At 41.5% G+C, this 26017-nt stretch overlaps 2 protein-coding genes across 3 annotated transcripts in view; both read right to left on the minus strand.

Moving 5' to 3' along the window:
• LOC102509309 (cytochrome P450 2J2) overlaps window positions 1-5711 on the minus strand; it is a 40225-nt gene extending 34514 nt beyond the window's left edge. Inside the window, exon 1 of one of the 2 annotated variants that reach the window (XM_032494402.1) lies at window positions 5426-5706. In XM_032494402.1, the coding sequence (XP_032350293.1) occupies window positions 5426-5635 (210 nt within the window). In that variant the 5' untranslated portion in view covers window positions 5636-5706. Of the gene's footprint in view, window positions 1-5425 lie in introns of both variants that reach the window. The other variant, XM_032494403.1, reaches the window with a different exon arrangement.
• A 5022-nt stretch (window positions 5712-10733) lies between these two features.
• Window positions 10734-26017, minus strand: part of LOC102518893 (cytochrome P450 2J2) — a 41000-nt gene continuing 25716 nt past the window's right edge. Inside the window, exons 3-9 of the mRNA XM_032494404.1 lie at window positions 25753-25902; window positions 25203-25363; window positions 22437-22613; window positions 20439-20580; window positions 18187-18374; window positions 15119-15257; window positions 10734-12009 (exon numbers count right to left, since the gene is read on the minus strand). Of these exons, the coding sequence (XP_032350295.1) occupies window positions 11831-12009; window positions 15119-15257; window positions 18187-18374; window positions 20439-20580; window positions 22437-22613; window positions 25203-25363; window positions 25753-25902 (1136 nt within the window). The 3' untranslated portion in view covers window positions 10734-11830. The remainder of the gene's footprint in view (window positions 12010-15118; window positions 15258-18186; window positions 18375-20438; window positions 20581-22436; window positions 22614-25202; window positions 25364-25752; window positions 25903-26017) is intronic.

A 26017-nucleotide genomic window follows, 5' to 3' on the forward strand; every position in this document is an offset into this window, starting at 1 on the left:
TAAAATAAAATTTAATAGTTCTGATGAAAAATCTTTGGGCCACAAGTAAGACTCTAGCCTTAATTTCAACCCTGGTCAGTTTTATGACTTTAGGCAGATAATTTAATGTCTCTAGTCATAACTATGGTACAGTGGTAAAACAAGGCTGTAGATCACATTTCTGACTCCAGATAAGAGTGAGTAAAAGCATCCCATTTTACTCCTACTCATCACTGATTGGCACAGACAAAAAAGAATTCTAATAAAACCCTGTTCTCTGTACCAAAGATCCAGAAAAAGGGTGGCCCACAAGGATGAAAACTTTCAGCCTTCCTGTTCTGGAGGCAAATCCCATGAAAAAGATGTGACTCTTCCCCACCAGAGTAGAATATGAGTGGAAACTTGTCTTCATCCAACATCAGTAACAATAGGGTGATACCTCTCCCCTGCTGACTCTTGAGCTGTATTTTGAATATCATCACTGAACTGTAGTAGAGAGACTTCATGGAGTACTAAGGGGGCAACATTCTGATTTCTACCACTGTAGAGAAATAAGGAGATACCCATTCCCATGGAGAAGTTATAGGGACATGGCTGACTTGCATTCCCCATGCAGCAAGGAATAGGCTTTCCTACTCAGAGGGGCTCCAGTATTTTCTCCTCATCCTCGTTCTGTCCAGCCTGCACTGATGAGAATGTGGGCTGGAATTCTATGGGGATCATAACACATAAGTGTGGTAGACCAGTATGGCACTGCAGAGGTCCTATAATGTAAATTGACATTTGAACCATAATCCACAAGAGTGAGCATTCTGAACATAAGTAGGTTGACTATCTGCTAAAATGCAGATTTACACAAATCCCATAGTCATATAACAAAATACTCAAAATGTCCAGGATATAGTCCTACATTACGCATGTTACAACGAATCCAGGAAATCTCAACTTGAATGAGTTGAAGACAACAGAGATGATAGAGATGTTGAAATTATAGGATAAAGATTTTAATGCAGCCATTATATGTTCCAATAAACAACTGTACTCTCAAAATTGTTAAAAATAGAAAATCTTAACAGAGAAATAGAAAACATACATGAGAACCATAGAGAAAATTTAGAAATGAAAAATAAAATAACCTGAACAAAAACTCTCTGTTGATGGAGATTGTTAATACTAGAAGAATCAGTGAAATCGAAGACATCAATAGAAATTATCCAGTTTTAACAGCTCATAGAAAATAGACTGAAAAAAGAACAGATATTGAGCTTCAGGGACTATTGTTAGAATGACAAAATATCTATCAACTTTGCCATTTGTATATAACAGTAGTAGAAGGAATTGAAAAAAAAATGGACTTCAGACAATACTATAGAGCTACAGTAATGAAGACAGCATGGTATTGGTACAAAAACAGACATGTGGACCAATGTTACAGAATAGAGAGCCCAGAAATGAACCCACAAACTTTTGGTCAACTAATCTTTGAGAAAGGAGGCAAGAATACATAGTGGAATAAAGACAGTCTCTTTAGCAAATGTGTTGGGAAAACTGGACAGCAGCATGTAAAGCAATGAAGCTAGAACACTCCTTTACACCATACACAAAAATATCCTCAAAATGGATCAAAGACTTGAACATAAGACAAGATACCATAAACCTCCTAGAAGAAAATATAGGCAAAACATTATCTGACATACATCTCAAAAATGTTCTCCTAGGGCAGTCTACCCAAGCAATAGAAATAAAAGAAAGTATAAAGAAATGAGACCTAATTAAACTTACAAGCTTCTGCACAGTAAAGGAAACCATAAGTAAAACAAAATGACAAACTACGGAATGGGAGAAAATTTTTGCAAATGCTGAAACCGACAAAGGCTTGATCTCCAGAATCTATAAGCAGCTCACAGACTTAATAAGAAAAAAACAAACAACCCAATGCAAAATTGGGCAGAAGCAATTCTCCAAGGAAGAAATACAAATGATCAATAGGCAAATGAAAAAATCCTCAATATCACTAATTATCAGAGAAATGCAAATCAAACCCACAGTGAGGTATTACCTCAAGTGAGAATGGCCATCATTCAAAAGTCCACAAAAGACAAATGCTGGAGAGGCTGTGGAGAAAAGGGAACCCTCCTACACTGCTAGTGGGAATACAGTTTGGTGCAGCCACTGTGGAAAACAGTATGGAGATTCCTCAAAAGACTAGGAATAGACTTACCATATGACCCAGGAATCCCACTACTACTTCAAAAAGACACCTGCACCCCAATGTTCATAGCATTATTTACAATAGCCAAGACATGGAAACAGCCTAAATGTCCATCAACAGATGACTGGATAAAGAAGAAGTGGTAGATTTATAGAATGGAATACTATTCAGCCATAAAAACCGACAACATAACGCCATTTGCAGCAACATGGATGTTCCTGGAGAATGTCATTCTAAGTGCAGTAAGCCAGAAAGAGAAAAAAAAATACCATATGAGATCACTCATATGTGGAATCTAAACAAACAAACAAATGAAAAAAACAAATACAAAACAGAAACAGACTCATAGACATAGAATACAAACTTGTGGTTGCCAAGGGGGTGGGGAGCGGGAAGGGACAGACTGGGATTTCAAACTTTGTAGATATTGACAGGCATATGCAGAACAGATAAATGAGATTATACTGTATAGCACAGGGAAATATATACAAGATCTTGTGGTAGCTCACAGTGAAAAAAAATGTGACAATGAATACATGTATGATCATGTATAACTGAATAATTGTGCTCTACACTGGAATTTGACACAACATTGTAAATTGACTATAACTCAATAAAAAAATGTAAAAAAAATTTGAATTGAAAAAATATTTGAAGAATTAGTAGCTGAAAAGTTCTCAAACATGGTAGTAGAAAAACCTACAGATCCAAGAAGCTGTGAGTGAACCAATAGCTCCAAAGACTTCAACACCAAGACATATTATATTCAAATCTCTAAAAAATAAACACAATGAAAACTACTTGAAAGCATGCAGAGGAAATAAAGTCATCTCTCGTGGAAAAAACACTTCAAATTGTAGCGAATTTCTCATCAGAAACTAGGGAGGCCAGACAGAAGTAGCATAATACTTTTAAGAATGAAAGAAATTGTCAACCTGTAAGTCTATATCCAGGGAAAATATACTCAAAAAATGAAGGTGAAATAAAGCCATTTTTAGATGAAAGAACGTGAAGAGAATTATTTTGTCAGTAGACCACTTCTACAAAAATGGTTAAAGAAAGTTTCTTAGTTACAGAACAAAGAGCAACAGAAAGCATAAATTAATGAGTAAATGCACTAGACAATTCTTGAATTAAAAAAGTTGTGTTTGACAGTCAAAAAGAAAATTATAATACTGTCTGACATTGTACTCAGTGTATGCAGAGATAATATTTAAGACAGTTTATGTATTATAAAGATAGAAAGGTAAAGTGATGAATAGTTTTAAGGTATCCAAATTCTGCCTGAAGTGGGAAAGTATTGATTCTTACATCAATAACCTGTGTGCATAGCATGTAATTTACAGCAACCACTGAAAACACCATACAAAGAGATATACTCAAAAACAATACACAGAAAACAGGATTTCAAAAAATTGTTCACGTGCCCCAAAAGAAGACAGCAAAAAGAGAGAAATAAAATGGAATGTAAAAAAATAGAAAATAAAAAGTAAAATGGTAGATTTAAGTGTTAACATATCAATACTTACATTAGCTATAAATGATCTGAATTCTCCAGTTAAAAGATAGAGACTGGCAGAATTAAAAATAGTCCCACCTCTACGCTATAGATAAGAAACTCATTTTAAATGTAACCATATAAGTTAAGGTTAAAAGTGAAAGAACAGAGAAGAATACACTATGCAAGTTGTAATCAAAAGACAGCTGGTTTGCCTATGGTATATCAGACAACGAAAAGTTCAGGCAAAGAAAATTACCAGAGATAAAGAGGGACATTAAATAATACTTTAGGAGCCAATTCACCAAGATGGCATAACAATGCTAATACGTACGCAGCATATAAAAGAGCTGCCAAATGCATAAATGACAAGTACCAGAACTGACTAGAGACACAGACAAAATGGTAATTATATTTGGAGACTTCAACATCCCTCTCTTAGTCACTGAGAGAATCAGTAGCTAAGAAGTCAACAAGAGCACAGAAGAACTAAAGAACACAGTCATCTAATTATTTCTAATTGACATATAGTATAGAACACTCCATCAACAGAAGCAGAATACATTATTTTTTCAAGTATACATGGTGCTGCATCTTGGGTCATAAAACTCACATTTGTATATTAAAAAAATTGAAACCATAAAAATATGTCCTCAGACAATAATGGACTCAAGCTGGAAATCATTAACAGAAAGATAACAGGACAATCTCCCAATACTTTGATATTACACAACACACTTCACAAACAGGGGGACAGGTATAGGTGCCTAGCTGTAGAATTCTGTAGACTAGTTCTGTCCCTTAGTGGTACCGATGGGGTGGTTCTCCCAGAAAGTGATAAGCCCTTCCCCATCTGAATGTGGGTATACATCACAGGCTTATGTTTAAAGTGCTCCAGGTTCTTTCTAGGCAAAGGGGACCAATATTTGTTGGGAACCTACTATAAGCTGTATTAAACTTGACCATTCACTGTTTTATTTAATATTCACAACTACCTATCACAGTGTTGTCTCTCAGTAAGTTACCAGCGCTGAGAGGCAGGGAAGCAGCTGAAGATTGTTGGGAAAGTGTTGGATGTTGGAGAGAATTTTAAGGAACCCAAAGCAGCCACAGTTTCGAAGCCCTGACAGGAGATGATTACAAAGAAGTGGAAAGAGGCTACAAGAAGGGTTCCACGTGGCTCCCTAAGGATTCTAAACTTGGAAGGCAGTTGGGGATTAGGCAGCAATCTAAGTAGAGGAATGACATTTTAAATGATTATTTTAGGGGAGAGGATTGCAGAGTGAGGAGGCTGAAGGTGAGGGGCTCAGTCTTGGGCGGATGCAAGAAAGTCAGTTGAAAAGTGGTGAGGATTTAGGTAATCACATTTTACTCATGGGAAATGCAGTCTCCAAGAAGGAAAGTAGAGCATTCCCCGCCCGCCTTGGTAATAGTATTAAAAAGACGTGATCATATTACAAATAGGATGTGCTAGCAATGTGTACCATGACACATAATTAAATGACTTAAAGAATGTATCATGCCTGGCACATTTAAATAGTACACAGTACACAATTTTACCCCTAGAAAGGGCAGGTGAAGTCATTAGTTGAAAGTGAGGACAATAAGGCTCAAAGCGGGGTGTACCGGGAGCCTGCTTTAGCGTCAGAGCCCTCCCCATCCTTCTGTCATCGGTACCCAAACTGGCCCTTGCCCTACACGTCAGGGTGAACCCAGGCAGCTTCGCCTTCTCTTACCCGCTGAAGCGACAGGTGAACCTTCTTAAAGTCCAGATAGAAGAGGTGTCCCACGAAGGGCAGGCGCGGGGGCCCAGGCGGGTAGTTCTTTGGGCGACGACTTTTGAGGAAATCAGCAAAGAAGAGAAATACAACTGCGCCCAGCAGGAGAGTGCGGACACGGAGCAGCCCCCAGACAGCGGCTGCCAGGGAGCCCAAAGCTGCAAGCATAACTGAGATGTCGGCTACGTCCTCAGTGCTCTGCGCAGGCCCTGGTCTGAGGCGGGGCTCTAGAGTCTGAGCTCCCAGCCCCGCCCCCTTCCAGGCCCCTCCCTTGGCCCCGCCCCCGCCCCGCCCCACTCCAGGCAGTGCCTTCCCCTCCCCGCCCCCAGGTCCAGCCACCCAAACACCGCCCACTCGCAGGTTCCAGCCCGCACTTCCCTGCCTTGCCTGCCTGGCGCCCAGTGGCCAGGCTTCTGCCAGTGTTCAGGGCTCTTTCCCCAGACTTGCCCCCTGCAGCAACCCCTCACCCCCACCAGGAGCTCTTCTTCCCTCCAATTGCATCCAGCCTGCCTGACAGCCCCACTAGAAGCCAGAGGTCAGATTCCTGGGGGAACATGACCAGGTTTTGGAAAAGGCCAGGCTAGGAGCTTTTTTAGTTGCTATTTACAACGCTTGTCTCTCTGTGACATTATGGGCCTCTAGCGGTTATGGTTTCATTGCATCTGAGAGTGGCACAGACATTTGAGCTCCCTGTTTCTCAATCACCCTCTCATTCACTGATTGGAACTGCGCCTGGTGAACTTTAATCAGGGTAACGGCAGCACCTGACATTTCTTGGGTGTTTACTATATACCAGGAGTTCCATCAGCCTCTTTACATAAATTGCTTAATTCCGACAAAAATATGCAGATGCTTTCTTCCTTCCATCTTGCAGTTGCAGAAACTGAGACAGAGACACGTCCTAAATAAGTGGTAAGTGAATGAACCCACTGGTCTGCAAGACATCTTAGGACTCCCTGGATTTGTAACTGTTTTGAAGATAAACATGTGGAGCTGGCTGGCCCTGTTTGAAGTCCATGAAAGCTTTTGTTAGAGCAAGCAGGTAGAGAGAGATGAGCAGAGAAAGGGGGATGCAGGCCAAATGGCAGGAGCTGGGCAGAAACGAGCAGCACAGGCTAAATACAGGAAACCATGTATCATGTGAGCACCAGGGGTCCCTGGGCAGAGAAAGAAAAGCAGGAACCTCTGAGCTGATAAGTGGTCACACATTTTGGGGTGAAGAGAAGCCTGAAGGACAGCAAAAAAAAGGGTGGGAAAAGGCAGGAATTGCAGGTATCTGAATGTACTTTTTGCTCATTATGCCCTCATTTCAATAAAATAAAATATTGCATTTTCAATAAAATGCACTGAGGCCAGGACACCTCCTATCCAGACTAAATATGGACAAAAATCCCTCCTCCTTTTGGGAAGGCAGAGTTGGGGTGAAAATCAGGGAATTATGCCACTTGCAGCAACATGGATGGACCTAGAGATTATCATATTAAGTGAAGTATGTCAAAGACAGATATCATATAACTTGTACGTGGAATCTGAAAAACTGCCACAAATGAACTGATATACAAAACAGAAAGAGACTGAGAGACAGAAAACAAACTTATGGTTTCCAGGGGGAAGGTGGGAGGGAGGGATAAACTGGGAGTCTGGGATTGCCAGATACAAACTACGATGTGCGGAACAGACAAACAACAAGGTACCGCTGTATAGCAAGCAGGATAAGCCAGTACTGAGCAACCTACATCTACCACAAAGAAAGCTTTGGGACCTGAGTCAATCAGGGATACACCTGTGGAGGTCGGATGGCAGGGGCATGTCCAGAGACCGCTGTGGGCTCAGGATGTCTGCTGATGGGTGGCAATATGTTCACCTCCAGTTAGTTGTTTGGCCTGAGGCATCCCAGCACTTAAGCCTATAGACTGCTGGGTGGGCCAGGTTTTGGTGCTAATGACCCAGGCAAGATGTCAGCCTCCAGGAGAGTTCATAGAGATGTGTACTGTCCAATATGTCCATCACCAGCTTTTATGTCCCCAGGGTGAGCCACAGCCAACCCCCACCTCCCCAGGAGACACTGCAAGACCAGTAGGCAGGTCTGACCCAGCCTCCTATGAAATCACCATTTTTGCCCTTGGTCCCAGAGCACATGAGATTCTATGTGTGCTCCTTAAGAGTAGAATGTCTGTTTTCCCCAGTCTTGTGGAGCTCTTGCAATCAAGCCCCACTGGCCTTGAAAGCCAAATGCTCTGGGGGCTCTTCCTCCTGATGCCAGATCCCAGGGCTGGGGCATGTGCCATGGCGCTCAGAACTCCCACTCCCCTGGAAGAACCTCCACAACAGAATTATTCTCCTCCTTGTAGTTGGCCCATCTAGGGTGTATGGGACCCAATGATATCGCCAGTGCACCCCTCCTACCATCCCACTGTGGTTCTCTCTTTATGTCTCCAGTTGTAGAGGATCTTTTTTGGTAGGTTCCAACCTTTGTTATCGATGGTTATTCAGCAGTCAGTTGCGGTTTTGTTGTGTTTGTGAGAGGAGGTGAGCTCAAGGTCCTTCTATTCTGCCATCTTGATGAGATCCTCCAGACAAACTTAATTTCCAAAAATACTATGGCAGGCTGATGAAACTTGTTTCATGTAACAAGTGAATAGCTAGTACTGAGCTAGTCCTTCTACCACACACAACCAGAGCAGACAAATAAATAAAAATAAAATTTCAGAATATATATGCACCCCAATGTTCACAGCAGTACTATTTACAATAGCCAAGACTTGGAAACAACCCAAGTGCTCATCAATAGGAGATTAGTTTAAGATGTGGTGTCAACATATGTATACATTGGAACATTATTCAACCATAAAAAGAATGAATAATTGCCATTTGCAGTGACATGGATGGATCCAGCGAATATCATACTAAGTGAAGTAGGTCAGGCAAAGACCAATATTATGATATCACTTTTATGTTGAATCTAAAAAAAAATACAAAAAATTCTGTATACAAAACATTAATAGACTCTCAGACATAGAAAACTAACTTATAGTTACCAAAGAGGAAAGGAGGGTGAGGAGGAATAAACTTGGATCCCTAATGGGATTAACAGCTATAAACTACTATACATAAAATAGGTAAGCAAAAAGGATTTACTATATAACACAGGGAGTTATATCCAATATCTTGCAATCACCTATAACGGAAACAAATCTGAAATATATACATGTATAAGTGAATCACTTTGCTATATACTTGAAACTAACACAATATTGTACATCAACTATACTTCAGTGAAAAATAAGCTTTCAGTTCAGGCCTCTGATCCCCCTAAGAAAGGAACAGCTGTGATGAGCTGCAATCTCTATGACTTTCTGTCTGGAGGCATTAACTTGACTCCCTTGTGAGAAAGAGGGGGGATTTAGATCACAGCAATCACATCTTCTTGCTAAGATGAGAACATACAGATTGGAGTTTGGGGTGATGGAGTAACAGAGCAGAAAACACAAAGGAGGAAACTATGCCAAGGAAGAACCTCATGAATACTTAGAGATCAGCTAAATAGTGCACTGTGCACATGTAGGGTGAGACCCCATGAGGCTGAGCAAAGGACATCCACTGGGGATAAAACAACTGCCAGAGAGCTGTCAGCTTAATGCCTGCCAGAACTTTTACACATTGGAATTATTTGGATTCTGAACAGAGTGTAGAGACCATATTGAGCAGGTAGAGGCCCCAGAAAGATCACACTTTAGAAGCCTGAGGAAGAAGCCTGCCCTTGACCCACTCTAACAAAGCTTTAAAACAAGCCTAGAAAAACAAACAAACAAACAAACAAAAAACAAACAAACAAAAAAACCCAAGATGTTCTTCAGGTAAATTAACTGCTTGTCAAAAGAAAACTCAAAATTTTTTAAAGGAAGACAACAGAATCCAAACACTGAATCTGGAAATTTTACTTAGTCAATCCATAATTACCTCACATATGAGGAATTTGGAATATGTGACCCATACCCAGTTAATAGAAGATACAAATTGATAGAAATGATGAAGTATCAGAAAAAAGCTTTAAACTGAAAATAAGTGTACTCGAGGATTTAAAAGATCATACGAAATTAGTTGAGAGAAATATACACTGTAAAAGTAATAACCAAATGATACTTCCAGAGTAGAAAAAATACATGATATAAAAATGTAATGGATGGACTTAATGGCAGAATAAGACTGTCAAAAAAAAAAATGAACTTGGAGTACTTGAAGGCAGGACAGTAGAATATATCCAAACTAAAATAGAAAAAAAAAAGCCTGAAGAAAAATTAACATATCTTTAGTGTCTAGTAGGTCAATATCATGGGGACTAACCTATGTGCGACTGAAATTCCAGTTATATGAGGACATGGGGAGAGTTCATGAAAACTATTTGAAGTAACAACAACCAAAATGAAACCAAATTTTCTAAAACTATTAAACTCACTGATCCAATTGTGTCAATGAACCCCAATGAGGAGAAACACAGAGAAGACTATACGAAGATGTTATAAACAAACTACTAAGAAGCAATGATACAGGAAAAGAATCCTTAAAAATACTCCTAAAACAAAAGACTCATAAGGAATACGAGAACAAATATACGAATTATTACAAACTTTTTATCAGAAAGAGTGTAAATCAGAAAACAACAACATGTCATCTCCAAAGTGCTAAAAGAAGAATTCTGGTAATCTAGAATTTTGTATTTGGTAAAATTATTCTCCAAAAATGAAGTCAAAGTAAAGTCATTCTGTCTCATTAAAAAAGAAGGTAAACATGGAAGGAATCCAGGGCACAATGTACTGCTCTGGTTTCCAAGAGCTGAGGTGGGGGAGGGACCAACCCGAGGGACTTACCACACTCATCCCTCCCCCTGGAGACCGCTGTGCCATGGAGAGAGTGATGAAAGATGCCGTGGCTGCATGTGTTTCAGAAATTTTTCCTGTGGTGCCCCTTCCCCAGTGGGCACCACCACTGTACACTTATTTGTAGGTATATGATCCCCCACTCCCCAGCACCACCAGCACTCGACTGTGGGCTTGAAGAAGAGACAGCCCTGTTCCTTCCTTGTCAGTCACTGTGTATCTGCCTCACAGTTCATGCTCAAAAAATAAGTGTTCTATTCATGTGAAAATACTATTTATGTGAGACTTATTTCCAAAGCACAGCTCCATCTACGCTTTCTAAGAAGATAAGACAATTCCGAAGGTTTGGTTTTTCCACACAGAGGAAGATATCACCAGAGTTATGTGGATATTGGGGGAAGCAATGCAATTTTATTAAATAAGAAAATGCTAAGTTAATAGCCATATTGCAGGATTGCATTCATCCAAACTAAGCAGAGTAAAACAAAGGAGAATCTTCTAATACAAATCTATTTGGAACTGAACTTTGAGAGACGTAATGGCAGAAACACCAGTGTGTACTTGTGATAAAGTTAAAACAAGGCAAGAATTCTTCATAAAGTAGGTCAAAGCTGTGAAAATTCTGTCTAATTACTGACATTTCCAGTCCTGTCCCTCTGTTCACAGGGCTGACCTTGGGACACAGCAAGGTCCTGAGCAGTCCTGGGAGTCATTCCCCTACACCTTTCATTCCACACGGAACGAGAAAGGGCACTTGTCAGGCTCTCACTGTGGGCGGGATGGCACACGTGTAACAGGAGGTGGAAACGGGCCTCTTCCTTTCTCGGTTTCAGCTGCATCCAGTTGCCGCCAGTCAAACGGCCCCTGGAAAGCACTGTTGAGGCCCTAGTGCTACAGTAAGGCACTGGAACCCCAGGTGGGTCCTGTCACGGGGCATCAGGAAGCAGTTTTTGTAACCTCTGTAGCTCACTTCTGTAAAGAGGGTACATAATATGGTGGAAGGAGGGAAAAAGTCTCTCCACTTGACAGCCCTGCTGGCCCCAGGGTCTGCTAACTCTCGTGCGCCATTTGGCAAAATCTGACCCGAGCCACGTCAACAGACCAGAAGCTAATCCAGGACTAAGGAAGGAAGCAGGAGGCAGGCAGGTCACAGCTACAAATTTCATGATGTGCTTTATGGTTTTCAGATCAGTAAAGTCCATTATTTCCTCTGATTTATATAGTATTCTTCCTTTAGAGAAAAATCATTATCCTCTTTTCATTACTGGGTAAAAATGCAAATCCCTCCCAACATAACTGATTCACTCAGGGCTACACTAGGGATGGGAAACCTGGAGTTTGGATCTAGTTTCCTCTGAGTCCAAGTCCTAGGACCTTCCTCAGAGGCAGGTCATTCTGTTCTTTCATTTCTCAGCAAGCAACAGTGCCATGGGGGCAAGGGGACATATGATTTCTTCTTGCTTTCCCTACTCCCTCCCAGACAACCTCACTCCCGAGGAACAGCACAGATGCGGTAGGTGACTGGGGAGATGGTCAGGCCTGTTTTGAACTTCAGGCTCAGCTTCTCATTGTCTGGAGGCCTGAAGGTGAATTTTTGCACAAGAGAAGTAAAAAAGATGAACAACTCAGACCTGGCCAACTGCTCTCCAAGGCACACCCGCTTTCCTGAAAGACAAAAACATAAGACGGGTTACCTTACCAGGCAGTGTCTGCGCCCAGCAATGACTGAAACCTTCCACCACATCTTGCAAAACCTGAGGAAACGGAGGGCCTGCTGGGCCCTGGAGCTTAATGGATGTGGCTTATTTGATCAAAACCTGAGTTAAACAAGGCACAGAAAGCATCCATCCACAGTCACACACTCCAGTGCCTCCAAGGCGCAGGCAGGTGAGCACAGGTGTGAAGGGTCAGGGTGCAGATGAAAGGAGTGAGAGGTCTGGGTTGACCAGTAAGTAGAGTCTGGCATGAAGTCTTTCAATAATCCAACAGCAAACTAGAAAGATGAAAACCCACACCCTGTGTTATTTTTTTTTTCAGTTCTTAAAAGCAAACTGATGAAAAGGGTAAGCAAGTAAATATCCGAGGAGGCAACTTTTTCCTGCATCAGGTTTCTCTCTTTAATGGTTGGGAATCTCCCTGCCATGGTCCCCCCATGCAGGGCAGAGTCTGTCTTATCCCCACTGTGCTCTGACACCTGCTCCAGGCACCTGCTGCCCCTCCCCTTCCTGAATGTCCTCCTCACCCACTTGGGCTATGACAACCCACATTAGACTGTACCACCACCTCTTGTGTGTGAGGGTATGAATACATTTCTTCCTCCCCAAGTAATACAAGTTCACTGCAAAAAGAAATAAAAGTGTGAAAAATATAAAGACAATAAAAGATATTTATAATTCTATAATCCAGGCAAAACCCTTGTTAAAAATTCTAACATATTCACTCCCTGTCCTGCACCCAATATGGAAAGCAGTATGGAGATTCCTCAAAAAACTAAAAATAGACTTATCATATGACCCACCAATCCCACTCCTGGGCATATATCCAGAGGGAACGTTAATTCTAAAAGATACATGCACTCCAGTGTTCATAGCAGCATTGTGTACAATAGCCAAGATGTGGAAGCAAGCCAAATGTCCACTGACGATGACTGGATAAAGAAGTTGTGGTATATTTACACAAGGAATACTACTCAGCCATAAAAAGAATAAAATAATGCCATTTGAAGCAACATTGATGCACCTGGAAATCATCATTCTAAGTGAAGTAAGCCAGAAAGAGAAAGAAAAATACCATGTGATTTCACTCATATGTGGAATCTAAAAAAAAAAAGAAAGGAAAAGAAAAGAAAAAAGAGGACAGTAATGAACTTATCTACAAAACAGAAACAGACTCGCAGACATAGTAAATAATCTTATGGGTACCAGGGGAAAGGAGATGGGAAGGGATAAATTTGGGAGTTTGAGATTCTCAAATGTTAATCATTACTTATAAAAATGGATAAAAAATTTTTTTCTGTATAGTGCATGGAACTATATTCAGTATCTTGTACTAAACTTTAATGAAAAACAATATAAAAATGAATATATGCATATATATACATGACTGGGGCATTGTCCTGTAAACCAGACACCTTGTAACCGACTAAACATCACTTAAAAAGCAAAGTAAAATAAAACCTGCCTGGCTCTCCCCCCCCCCCAAAAAAAAAAAAGAAACCTCTCTCTCTTATTTGTACTTTCCTTATATTAAGAAAGGAGAAACTGATCCATTTTCTGTCTAACTACTAATAACAAGGTTGGTGTAAGAATTAAATGAGATGATTTGCTTATAAATGAGTTCTGTGATTAAGAGTGTGATACAACCCTCAGTAGCAAAAAATACAGTAAAGGAAAAATAAATATAACACGTGAAATACACAGGTGAAACTTTGTAATCTAATATGACACCTGAAGCCCTTGCAGACAGGAAGGCTGGAAGGGATTCCTACACCTCATATCTGCTTTCATATTACTAAGTGACTGGTCCATTGTGAGCAAAGGTGACATAGAACCACATGAAGACAGACAAAGAAGATCTGATCACAGTCAGTCCAGGTACACTCAGGACAGTGTCATACAGCACGGGTCAAGTTCCAGTCCCTCCCTTCCTGTGCCTTAGTGGTGTCATCAGCCAATGATTCTGTCTCCGAAAATCAACCTATATTTAAGTTTAAATTAATGATAGGAAAACTATGATGAATTTGAGAGTATCAGCTTAGTATAGTCTTTAGTTAATTTCCTAGGAGACACTGGTAGGAGGAGCACAGGCTTTAGTTGTTGATAAACCTGGTTTACACTGAGTTCTAGTCACCTGAGCTTGTGACTTCAGATGCCATATTGTTGCTGCTAAGCCTCAGTTTTCTTATCCCAAAAGTGGTGACAGGAAGTTGAACCTTGTAAGGTTACACTACAACATTATACTGTATGAGAGAGATTCTATTTTCCACTTCATTCATTATCTTATCCTCAAGTCTGAATGCTTGACACACAGTAGGTGCCCAGGAAATATTTCTACAACTAAGGAACTGGGAATTTACTTGAAACCATCTCTGCAACATACATAACTCAATACCTGAAATATGCTAAGAACTTTTCCCACTCATCTTACAATGTTCTGAGTTAAACCCCCTTCTGGATCTGGCTGCCTTGGAAACATGAGAGTTTTAACTGCATCCTACTTCTTGTCTTTCAAGTTGTGTACAGTGTAAACTTGTTTACCAAATTAGAATTTAAAAAGGTAAATGATGTCTTCGGGGAGCATTTATAGAGTAGAATCCCACCTAGTTACGCCTGCACCTTCTATAGTCCATAAGGAAGAGGACACCGCCCCTTTCCTGCCCTTTCCCACTCCATTCTTAGAAATTGGATCTAGTTCTGTGTGAGTGGGTGGCCCTTAAAAAGAACTTGAAATACTGAAGAACTTCAAAATGATGGCAAGTGTCCAGTCTGCTTTGTGGACAACAAGCAGGGTCTGAGCTTCTGCTCCCAGTGCTCTTGCGACAGAACAACGTGAAGGTCAAATCTGCATCAGAGTCAAACCAGGACTTAGGAAGTAAGGGCCTGAGTCCTGGTGATGCCCCACCCAGGGAACCCAGAGGTGCAGCAACATCAACAGGGAGTCAGGATGGGCAGGGCTTTCCAAGGACATTCCTACAAGAGCAGAGCCCACGAGGGAGAGTAGAGAAGGGCTGAGAGAGGGACTCTGGGTCGCCACACTTGTATTTATTACATCTCACCTGCTGAGAAAGGCAGAAAAGCTTCCCTTTTCTTAAACTGTCCATTCTCCAGAAAGTGCTCCGGATTGAACGTGTCTGGGGTGGCCCACACTGTGGGGTCCGTGTGCAGTGCAGTCAGGTTGCTCAGGACCATGATTCCCTACAAAAGTCAGCAAAGACTCAGGCAAGGCTTGATCCACACAACACACCTGTGCAGACGGCAGCCAGGGGACAGATTACAATGATTGGTATAACTGTCTGCTGGGAATTTTACCAGGGAAATGGAACCACTCATGACTGCCAAATGGATCTCTCCAGGGACATGTCAGTGCAGGACTTGGGAGGGAACATGTGTGCATCAATGAGAGAATAATGTGACAGCTGGCCAGTCAATATTGTCCCCAAACCAACCCAGCTGCTCCATGAAACGATGGCTATGGCAGCTCTTTCAAGGTAAAAATGCCTCATGTATCTTTGTTTCTTCCGTTCTCTCCCCTCCAATGTCTAGGTCATTCCACAGAAGGTTGAATAAGAGAATCAGGTCGCCCTGTGAAGGAACCACTATCCTTCCACGTACATAGCAAGAACCTCAGGAGTCCCCCTTAATACCTCCCTTTCCCTCATTCTGCCTTCATCCAATCCTTCAACATGGCTGGTCAAGTTTACTTTAAATTCCTCTTGATTCTGTCTCCTCCATTTTAGGTCCACCTCTTCCACCCTGGTCCAGGCTACCCTCTTGCCTCCCTAAATAGCTGTCTAACTATACCCATACCCTCCCTTTCCCCTTACCTTGTGCTCTTCATGCTGAAAGCAGAGTTAGCTTTAAACAGGAATTTTTCATGTCACACCCATCCACCCAGCACACCTGGAACTTGACAGACACCCTCAATAGCTCCCTGTCACTCCTAGATGAAGGATGCATCACCTGCCCTTGTCTGCGCCCCTCCCTCTGCCTGCACTCCCGCTGCAGGGAGCTCCTTGCAGTTTCTCAAAGTCATCACATGTCCCCACTCATTTCCCTGCTTTTAAAAGCTGTTAGTCTTCCCTGGAATGACTTCCCTCCCCACTTTGCCACTGAGTTAACTCTTACTCGTCCTTTAATCCTCATCACTGCCTTTTGGAAACCATCTCTGCCCACTCCTGCTCTCACTCCCCATTCCAGTCAGCCTGCATCTTTAGAGAAACCAGTGACTTTTTTCAGCTGGGCAGTTATCATGATTTTCGCATATAAGACTGGGATTTCAAAATGTAGAATAGATAAACAAGATTATACTGTATCGCACAGGGAAATATATATAAGATCTTACAGTAGCTCACATCCAAAAAAAGTGACAATGAATATATGTATGTTCATGTATAACTGAAAAATTGTGCTCTACACTGGAATTTGACACAACATTGTAAAATGACTATAACTCAATAAAAAAATAAACAAAAAAAAGAAAAAATAAGAAAGAACAAAGACTGCTATTTGGAGCTTTTTACTATTCACTACGTTAATCAGTTTACATGGATGACCTCACTTTACCTCCACCTGTTAGGTAGGTTTAAATTAATTTTCACAAATAAAGAAATTGAAACTCAGGAAGTTAAATAAGGTGCCTAGAGTCACAGGGTGGGAGGAGGTAGAACCATGATTTGAACCAGGACATTTGACTTCAAAGCTCTGTCTCGGAGGCTCTACAACACACAGTCAATGACATGGCAACGTTCTCAGGATGATTTTTCAAGCAGACTTTAAAAATCAGAGTAGAACAAGACTTGAGCCCAATCTATGGAGCTAAATGAATCACTATAAAAATGCAAAGAGCACCTGTGAAATAATCTAGACCCTAGTCTCCTCCCACAGGATTGTCCATCAGGAGGAAAACAGGAAAGGCAATGCCCTCAGGAACAGCTGCTTTTCCTGGCTCTGCAGGGACAGTGACCCAGGGGTGTCCCATGGGTAAGATCCTCTGGTTCTACCTCTTGAGATCGTCCCCAGCTAAGACATACACAGAGGGACTTAGAGAACCTAGAAGGCATCCAAAGGTGGCAAGAAAGCAAAGGAAGTTTAAATGTGTAGTTGCAAGTGCAACTCTAGGGGGAACAGGAGAGCGATCTACCCATATCCTAAGAGTGGGGAAGAGGAAGAACAGTATCCTTTGTGATGACAGGGAGGGACCAACTGAGGACAACTGCAGGGAGACTCTTAAAGTCAAAGTAAATCAACTTCTGTGCAGAGGACATGGTTGAGTACAAAAAAAAAAAAAAAAAAATGACCTGGGAATCAGTACATGTCTGTTTTTGGAACTCACATTGTAGTTCAGACATCTTAGGCAAACTTATTCACTCTCTTGAGCCTCAACTCCAAATTTTTAAAATGGGATCAATGGAATCATTCTGAGCACTGATGTAGACATTTTGAAGGAACCCATACAGTCCATGGTACATCATTGCTGCTTAATGAGCATCAGTTCCTTTCTCTCCTTTCTGATATTTAACAGGGAACACACTTGGCTTGGTTTCCCTTGTGAGATGATAGTTCCATCACAGGGTTGTAGGGCAAAGCTGGAAAAATACCTGTGTGGATATTATGCTAGAAACACCATCATGAACGTGACGTTGGTTCACATGGTCTCAAATGTCCATTTATGTTTCAGTATTCTGTAACCACAAGATTGTGAAGCCAAATTTTCCAAAGTTAGTCTGGGAGGTTCCTAGTCCTGTGAGAAGCTCTACCAAGGCAAAGAAAGGACCTCGTGTTAAAGTCTGACTGAGAACCGCTGCTTGCTGTCTCCCTACAAAGAATCTCAGTGCACATCACATAGTCAAAACACTGAGAAATCTCACAGCGAAGAAAGCCAGGCTTTGCCTACACACATTTGACCTAGGAACCCCCTTCTTCTCCACAACATCTATTATCATCTGGCCGAACTGATGTTCTAAAGACAACACATGGAAGAAAGAAACTAGCATGAGTGTAGTATCTCTGTCCTCATTTAAGTGATCCTCTAGGACAAAAATCCAAGTCACTTTCCCAGTTGAGAGTCCCACCATTTAAAAAGGTGAGCATGGAGATCTGAGGCCACGAGGGAGGCCCTCATTACCTTGGGCAGGTGGTATCCAGCCAGCGTGGTGTCCACTGTCACCTCCCTGGGCACGTTCAGGGGGACAATGTCTCCCATTCTCTGCACCTCGTGAATGACAGCGTTGGTGTAGGGCATGGACTCCCGAGCTGCCGTGCTCGGCTGCTGCCATTGGCCAAGCACCCTGTCGATCTCAGCCTGAACTTTTTCTGAAAAAGCAGAGGAAGTCCTATTATTGTAGTATTCATTACCCTCCTTGAGCCTGGTTCAGCTAAGGAATGAAGTAACCAGGATCAAAATGGCTAGAGTTATAGCAGGCTGTGTAGATGGTAGCTTCTCAGGGAGGTACCTGAGTGCAAAGTGGGCACTGGTTTAAGACAAATCTGGTTGCAATTCTTGCTGCTCAGTATTCCTGCTGCATGTTACTGAAACTCAGTTTCCTCTTCTTATTAGTGAGGATAAATCTGCTTTCATCTTTAGGATGTTTTGAAATTTACACCAACTGATTTAGGGGAGTGTCACACAAATTTAGAAAAACCCGCTAATTGTGCTCCACTAAAGGTTTTTCTCTTTTTCTAGGGTAATAGAAATATTAGCTGGATATCTGGTTCCCCAGCTAAAAACTCCATTTCCAAGATTCCCTTGTGACCTAAGTTTTGGAATAAAGAATGTATGTCGAGGGATGTTTAACACTGGGGACATTCCCTTAAAGTTAAGGTTGCTTCTCCCTTCCCTTCCTATTGGTCGAAATGCAGCCTTATTGGTGAGGCATCTTTGCAATGGCCAAAAAGGGCATCACTCTAGACACAACAGAGCAACATATTAGACAGAGCTTGGAACCCAAAGGCTTCTGCACTATCCAGCTTAGGATATTTCACTTGAGAGAAAAATAAAGTATATTTTTTTACAGAGCATTAGAAAATTTTAAAAATTAAGATAAAATACACATATAAAATTTAACTTCATAACCATTTTTATATGTACAGATTTATAATGTTAAGTACATGCATGTTGTTTGTTGTACAACCAATCACCAGAACATTTTTTTCTTGCAAAATTGAAACTTTGCATCCACTCAGTGAAAACTCCTCATGTTCCGCATCTCCAGCTTCTAACACTCACCATTTTACTTTCACTTACTATGAATTCAACCAATCCTGACACCTCCTATAAATAGAAACATACAATATATGTCCTTTTTTGATTGCATTAGTTTGGCATCATGTCCTCAGGGTTCATTCATATCAAAGCATGTGTCAGGATTTTTCCTTTTTAAGGCTGAATAATATTCCACTGTGTGTCACAGTTCGTTCATTTATCCATTAACCTGTGTTGCTTCCACTTCTGTCATTTTAAGCCATTGTTATTTTGGAATCTCTAATAAAGAAGCCAATCTATATCCTAATTAGGTGGGTTTTAAACTTAAAACAAAAAACAAAACCCTGTGATTCACAGTTACAAATACATTGTACATCATGACTCAGGACACAGGAATAAAAATATACACACATATACAACATACATTTATGTACATATAAGGAAAGTAATAAAAATTTCATGAAAAAAACTTATTTGTAGTACACTGGAAGCACTCCGATTTTTCTATTTGCTTTAATTTAGGGAAATAAGATGGTCTTATTCCACTAAATTGACTTTATGTTGTGTTAATAAACTATTACCCCAGTTTGAAAACCTGTATCCCAACAGTGTTTATTCTCCATGTGCCCAAAGTGTTCTGGGGTCTAGAGAAAGAAAAATGATGGTAAGAGTCACTAACTTTCAATAACCTACAGCCTGTGGGGAGATATGTAAATAACGCTCAAAAAGCAAAGTGATGGAGGTGCATGTGGTTATCACCAAAGAAGGAAATGATGCTGGTTTCCTACAGAGCAGGGAAACATCTGAGTGGAGTTTGTATCTGAGTAGATTCTTCAAGCATAGCTAGTGGTCTACCATGTAGAGAAATTGATTCACATGTGAATGGACTGTCACTTTTTCTGGGAACTCACCAAGATGTCCATGGACTTCAATGTTTTCCCCACTAGACTGGCAGTTTCCTGAGGGCAGGGACCCATTGTTATGTTTGTAGTACAGGGACCCATCACAGTTCTGAATGAAAAACTGATGAATGTGCCCGTTCTCCCTTCTATTTGGTGCTGTGACTGTCCTACCATCACTTCCTCTTACCACCTGTCCTCTGGACCCAACGTGGGAAGTGTGTTCCAGGAGGCACCATCCTGACCTGGCCCAGGCACACCCACTGATGGGCTCACCTTGGATTTCTGGGTACAGGGCCATGTAGAGCAGACCCCAGCGCAGTGTCGTCGAAGTTGTCTCCGTTCCAGCGAAGAAGAGGTCCAGGGTGCTGTGGATGAGGTTTTCTTCATTGAAACTTGCAGTAGCGTCGCCTCTATGCTGGAAAACACAATGTTTGTTGGCTTAATCAGATAGTTCTTGGCTGTCACAGCAAACAGGGGCTTCATCCTGGAGAGGATGTGGGAGAGGAGACCCCCAGGAGAAATGACTTCCAATTGGCCGTCTCAGGAGGATGGAATGTCATTAGCATCCTCCTGCCCTAGTTCTGGATGTTTTGTTACATTTGGTGGATGAAAATCAAGATGACTAATTTTTTTTTTTTTATGCCCATAACTTGGAAGAACCTGTTAGTACACTGGAAAAACAGCCGGGGGCTCCAATACTAGCCACATCATTCACTATCTGTGTAGCTTGAGCAAGTTACTAAACTTCTCTGTGCTTCAGTTTCCTGCTTCCCAAAACAGAACTAACAACACTCACCCATTACAATGGCATTATGAATTATGTGAGACACAAAGGGCACACAGAAATCACTCAACAAGTGTCTGTACTGATACCAGAAACAAAGAACTGAATTTCTCTAAAGTACAATTCTCATTTTTTCCCATTAGTCTTTGCATTTCTAGGTTAAATGTCTCTGATTCCAACAACATTTCCTCATGGTTCTCCAGCATCTTTACCATCTTCCTCCAGAGGCTTCACTTTGTCAACATTCCTCTGTGCGTGGTCCCACACCTGCACACCTTACAGCAGGTGAAGTCTCCTCCTCTGAGGAGAACCAATGCTTCCAGGAATGCTGTGCCAATAAGAAGAAATAAGAGAGGAGATGGAAGGAAATCCACCACTCTGTCAACTCCAGGAGAGGAAAAAATAATCCGATGATTCATAGATGATGACAGGGATGCAGTGATGTGTATTAACCAGAAGGGATACCACATGAAAGGCTATACATCCAACTTGGCTTTTTCCTCTTTCTTTCCTATAATGTAGGGAAGTGGATGACACGGGGACAAGGGAGGAAGGGAAAGTCCCTCCCACTTGAGTCTGAACTCTGGCATCAGACTCAGCTTTACTTGTGTTCTGACCTGGGGGGCTGAGGGAAGTGGTTGGAAGCTGGGCATTGGTCCAACTATAATGAAACTATACCTATTTCTCCTTTTGTGTGTATTTCCTTTAGAGATGGGTAGAAGGTCAAGAACACATTATGACTTGGCAGTATTTCAGGTTTCAAAGGCGTCGACCTAATTACTGTTAAACTTCTATATTTCTTTAAGCTTTTTAAATGTTTAATTTATCAATTTTTGAATGAATTTCTTTTTTCTAATTGAGTATAATTGACTTCTACATTTCTAATTGTTTCATCAATTCTGAGTTAATGATATTCCTCCACTGTCTGAAACACTGCCTCTAATTTACTCCTCTGTGCTGGGCTGAATAAAGACCCACTTAGATGTCCACGACCTGATTTCTGGAACCCACGGATGGTAGCTTATGTAGCAGAAGAGACTTTGTAGGTATGATTATGGTAAAGATATTGATATGGGAAGATGATCCTGGATCATCCCATGGGGCCCAATATATTCATGGTAATCTTTTTAAGAGGGGAGCAAGAAGATCATAAGAAGGAGATGTAACATTGTTGGCAGAGAAGGTGCTACACTGATGACTCTGAAGACGGAGGAAGGGGCCGTTAATCAAGGGGTACAGGCAGCCCCTACAGGCTGGAAAAGTCAAGAAAATAGATTTTCCCCTGAGCCTCCAGAAGAAGCCAGCCCTGTATGACCCTGACATTGGCCCAGTGAAGTCGGTTTCAGACTTGTGATGTTTCAAACTATAAGACAATAAACTGTGATCTTTTAAGTTTGTGGTAATTTGTTATAGCAGCAATTAGACACTTGAATCCCCTCAACTGTTCTTTATTAACAAAACTCAGGAAACAAGTCTGGATTCCTCACCTTCTCTATTTCCTGGAGGTAAGCATCAATGAAGTCTCTTGCTTCAGCAGGATTCCAGTCTCTCTTGTGGTTTTCAATCACATGGGCAACAAACATTTTCAGTTTCTCCCAGTTACTAAAGAGCCTTTGGTGGGGTCCAGGGAGAATGTTCATTATCCGTGGAAAGACATCATAGAGCTGATTAAGGAAAAAAATTTATGGAGACAAGATGGTGCCAGTTTTCCACTTTTTAAGACATGAAACCATCTGCTTTTTCTCTTTTCTCTGTTTAGACTTAAGCCTTGGGTCACCCTCCAGTTTTTTAGTCTCTCAACCCAATTCTTACCCTCTGGCCAAGCATGTCAGCGCTCCATCCACAATAAAACCAGTGTCAGATGGCTCATCACCACCCATCTGCTTTGTAATCCTTGTACAATCCACCAGCATTTCCTACCTGGATGCTGTAAGAGCCTCCAACAGGTTTTCTGATTCCATCCTTCACCCCATTCAGCTCAGCTCCCAGGGGGGTCATTTAACAGTTTAACTGATCATTTCACTTTCTGGCTCTCAATCCTCCAGTTACCTTCCATTACATTTAGAAAAAAATTCAACCTCATTTTCCTGGCCAATAGCTCTCCAAGAGCTGGCCCCTCACACCCCTGTCTCCTCCCCTACTACCCTCCCTGCCATCTTCCTCTCTCTTACTCTTTAAAGTGCAGCTCTATTGTCGGCTGTGATAACACCCAGGATGTTCTTGTTTAGGTCCTTGTATTTGCTGTACCTTCCACCTGGAATGGTCTTCCTCTGAAATCTGCACAACTCCAGCTTCTTCCTTTATTAAGGTGCTGCTCAAAGGTCATCTGCTTGGACCTGTCTTACCTAATCATCCTATAATTAGCAGAACTTCTGCACCCTCCTTCCATTCCCTTATTTCGTTTTATTTTACTTCTTGGCAATTATCACTAGTTGTGTTGTATGTGTGTGTGTGCACGCATGCGTGTACATGTATAGGTATATTTGTGTATTTATATATATATTTTGTGTGTGTGTGTGTGTTTGGGTAAAACATGTCTATCTGTCATGTATCTCTGTATTTATCTATGTTAAAAACATATATATATTTATTTGCCTATCCAAACTCTGATGTAATTTCCGTGTTGTAAGACATTTTATACTGAAATTAAGTGGTTTTTGAAGATATTTTCTCTAATAATATCTGGTAAAAGAGATAGTATAACATACTGGAAAGTGGGCCAGATTTAAAATGAACAGGCACAAGTTTGACTTTTAGCTCTCCTGCTTTTTAGGTATAATACTCTTTGATAATAGTAATATGTTTTGATCTGTTGCTACTTTATCTGTCTGCCAGTCAGACTTGAGGGTTACTTTCTGACTAATGACATGAGATTCCACGCCCACTTAACACAGAGTAGTGGACACTGTATGGATTTGCTTACATACTCCCTTACCTGCTTGCACACATCAAGACGCTTCATTTTATCTTTAAAGAACTGTTATAAAAAATCAGCAGAGATAATGTGCATCTAGTTGTCCATCAATGTGCCTGGTCTCTTCTGTGTCTCTAAGAAATCCTTCTACCCCTGCCCTGCTGCCCCATCCTACCCTCCTGGGAATTTCACATCCTAGCTGGGTACCCACTGAACTCTAATGACTTCCTTGGCTCTGTCTTAAGAAGTAAGAAATGGAATTACTGAATGGGGGACTACCTTGATTACAAGTGAGAATAGGGAGTTATTCAATCAGGGACTACCTTGATTAGAAGACAGAAGTGGAATATTATGCAAAAATAATATTGACAATAATCACTATAGCTCACATTCATTAGTCCCCTTTAATGTGCCAGGAATCATAGGAACTGCTTTATCACGTTTGGTGTGATGGGTCCAAAGCTCCATGAAAAGATGCTTGTCATTAATAAATAAAACAAACCCCCTTCTAGACACCAGAGAGGCAACATTTAGGATTTATTTTCCCTCAAACTGTCTTTCAAATCCAGAAAAGAGGCTGAGAGACCAAGAAGCTGAGCAGAGTTACTGACAGAATCACAGGCCTAGCAGTACAGACGAGGAGGGCAGGGCCCATCAAGGAAGGGGCGACGTTTGAACCCCCTACATCAATACCTGACAAAACTGGATGATTGACCATATCAAGAGTCGATGGGCATGTAAGTAGTGCAGCCATCTGGGACAACTTTTTACATCCAGGTATAAATGTAAGAGAAATGGGAAGATGTGTACACATGAACTAAACAATGTTCACGGCAGGTTTAGTCCTAACATCCTCAGACTGGAAGTCACCCAAGCACCCATCAGTACAGAATCGAGTAATAAACAGTGGCATAGTCACACGATAGACAACTAAGCAGAATTTAAAAACAAGAGCATCTAATATATGAATCAAATCCGTGTGGACAGGGAGCACCAGTCACAGAAGGGAGCTTCTGAGGGAGGATGGGGTGGGGGTTTAGGGAAGAACATGGACAGGAGGGGCTCAAAGGCTATTGGGACACTGTGCTTTTTTAAGAAAACAACGTGGGTGCATAGGAGTAGGTCATATGAAATTTGTACTTTAAATGAATGTTAATAACATTTTTGTCTATAGTAAATTTAAACAATTTTATCTAAATAAATAAATACAACAGATTGATTTCAAACATTTTGTGTTAAAGGCAATTTTAAAAGGCTGTGCATTAGCTTAAAAAGACAAAATCTGTTTCTGACATCAACCCAGTATCTTTATCTAAGGTAGGAAGTGAGAACGTCTCACCTGGCAGCATATTGATGTCTGCAGACTCATGAACTCGTCCAACAGCCTCAGCAACTCCTGGAACTGATCATCCTGGTAGTCAAAACGCTCCCCAAATGTGATGGAGCAGATAATATTGGATACCGCATTCTTGATTTTCAAGTTTGGGTCGAAAGGCTGTCCTGGAGGGAGAGGAAGAGATGGATCCTTCAGAATTGTGTCTTTCCATTTCCTCTGAGGGTGTACCCTACATGACACACGACACACTGAGAACAGAACCACCTCTGATACTGGCCCCAGCACCCTCCACAGGGTCTGACCTACAGCAAGTACTCAGTCAATGCTGGGAATTCAAACTGACCACCAGGATTTAAATCAATGTGTTCTATATCCATCTTCTTGTGTCTAATTCTCCAGCTCCATGAGGGCAGGTCAAGGTTAGTTGTTCACTGTTAACCCCTCAGGGCCCTACACAGTGCTGGGCACAGGCAGGCACGTGGCCACTTATTAAGCATCTGGTCGGTGAAGGAATGAGCCTCAGTCTCCTGCACCTGTCCTATGACACACTCACCAGCCTCCTCTCCTACTGCCTGGGTGAGGTAGCGGGCCTCTTCCTGAATGCGTTCCTCTAAGCTCTTCTTTCCTAAACCAAAGTTCCTCAGTGTCATCAGGGCAAACCTTCTTTGCTCCTTCCATTCCTGGCCATTGGACATGATCAATCCTGGGAAAAAGAGAGCCAACATTATGAAAAGAGAGCCAATAAATTCCATTGGGATGTGTATCAGATGGAAGGAAGGAGAAGGGCAAAAGGCACTTGAAAACTATTCAGAGAAGTA

The sequence above is a fragment of the Camelus ferus genome, chromosome 13 (assembly GCF_009834535.1).
Source record: "Camelus ferus isolate YT-003-E chromosome 13, BCGSAC_Cfer_1.0, whole genome shotgun sequence".
Lineage (NCBI taxonomy): Eukaryota > Metazoa > Chordata > Mammalia > Artiodactyla > Camelidae > Camelus > Camelus ferus.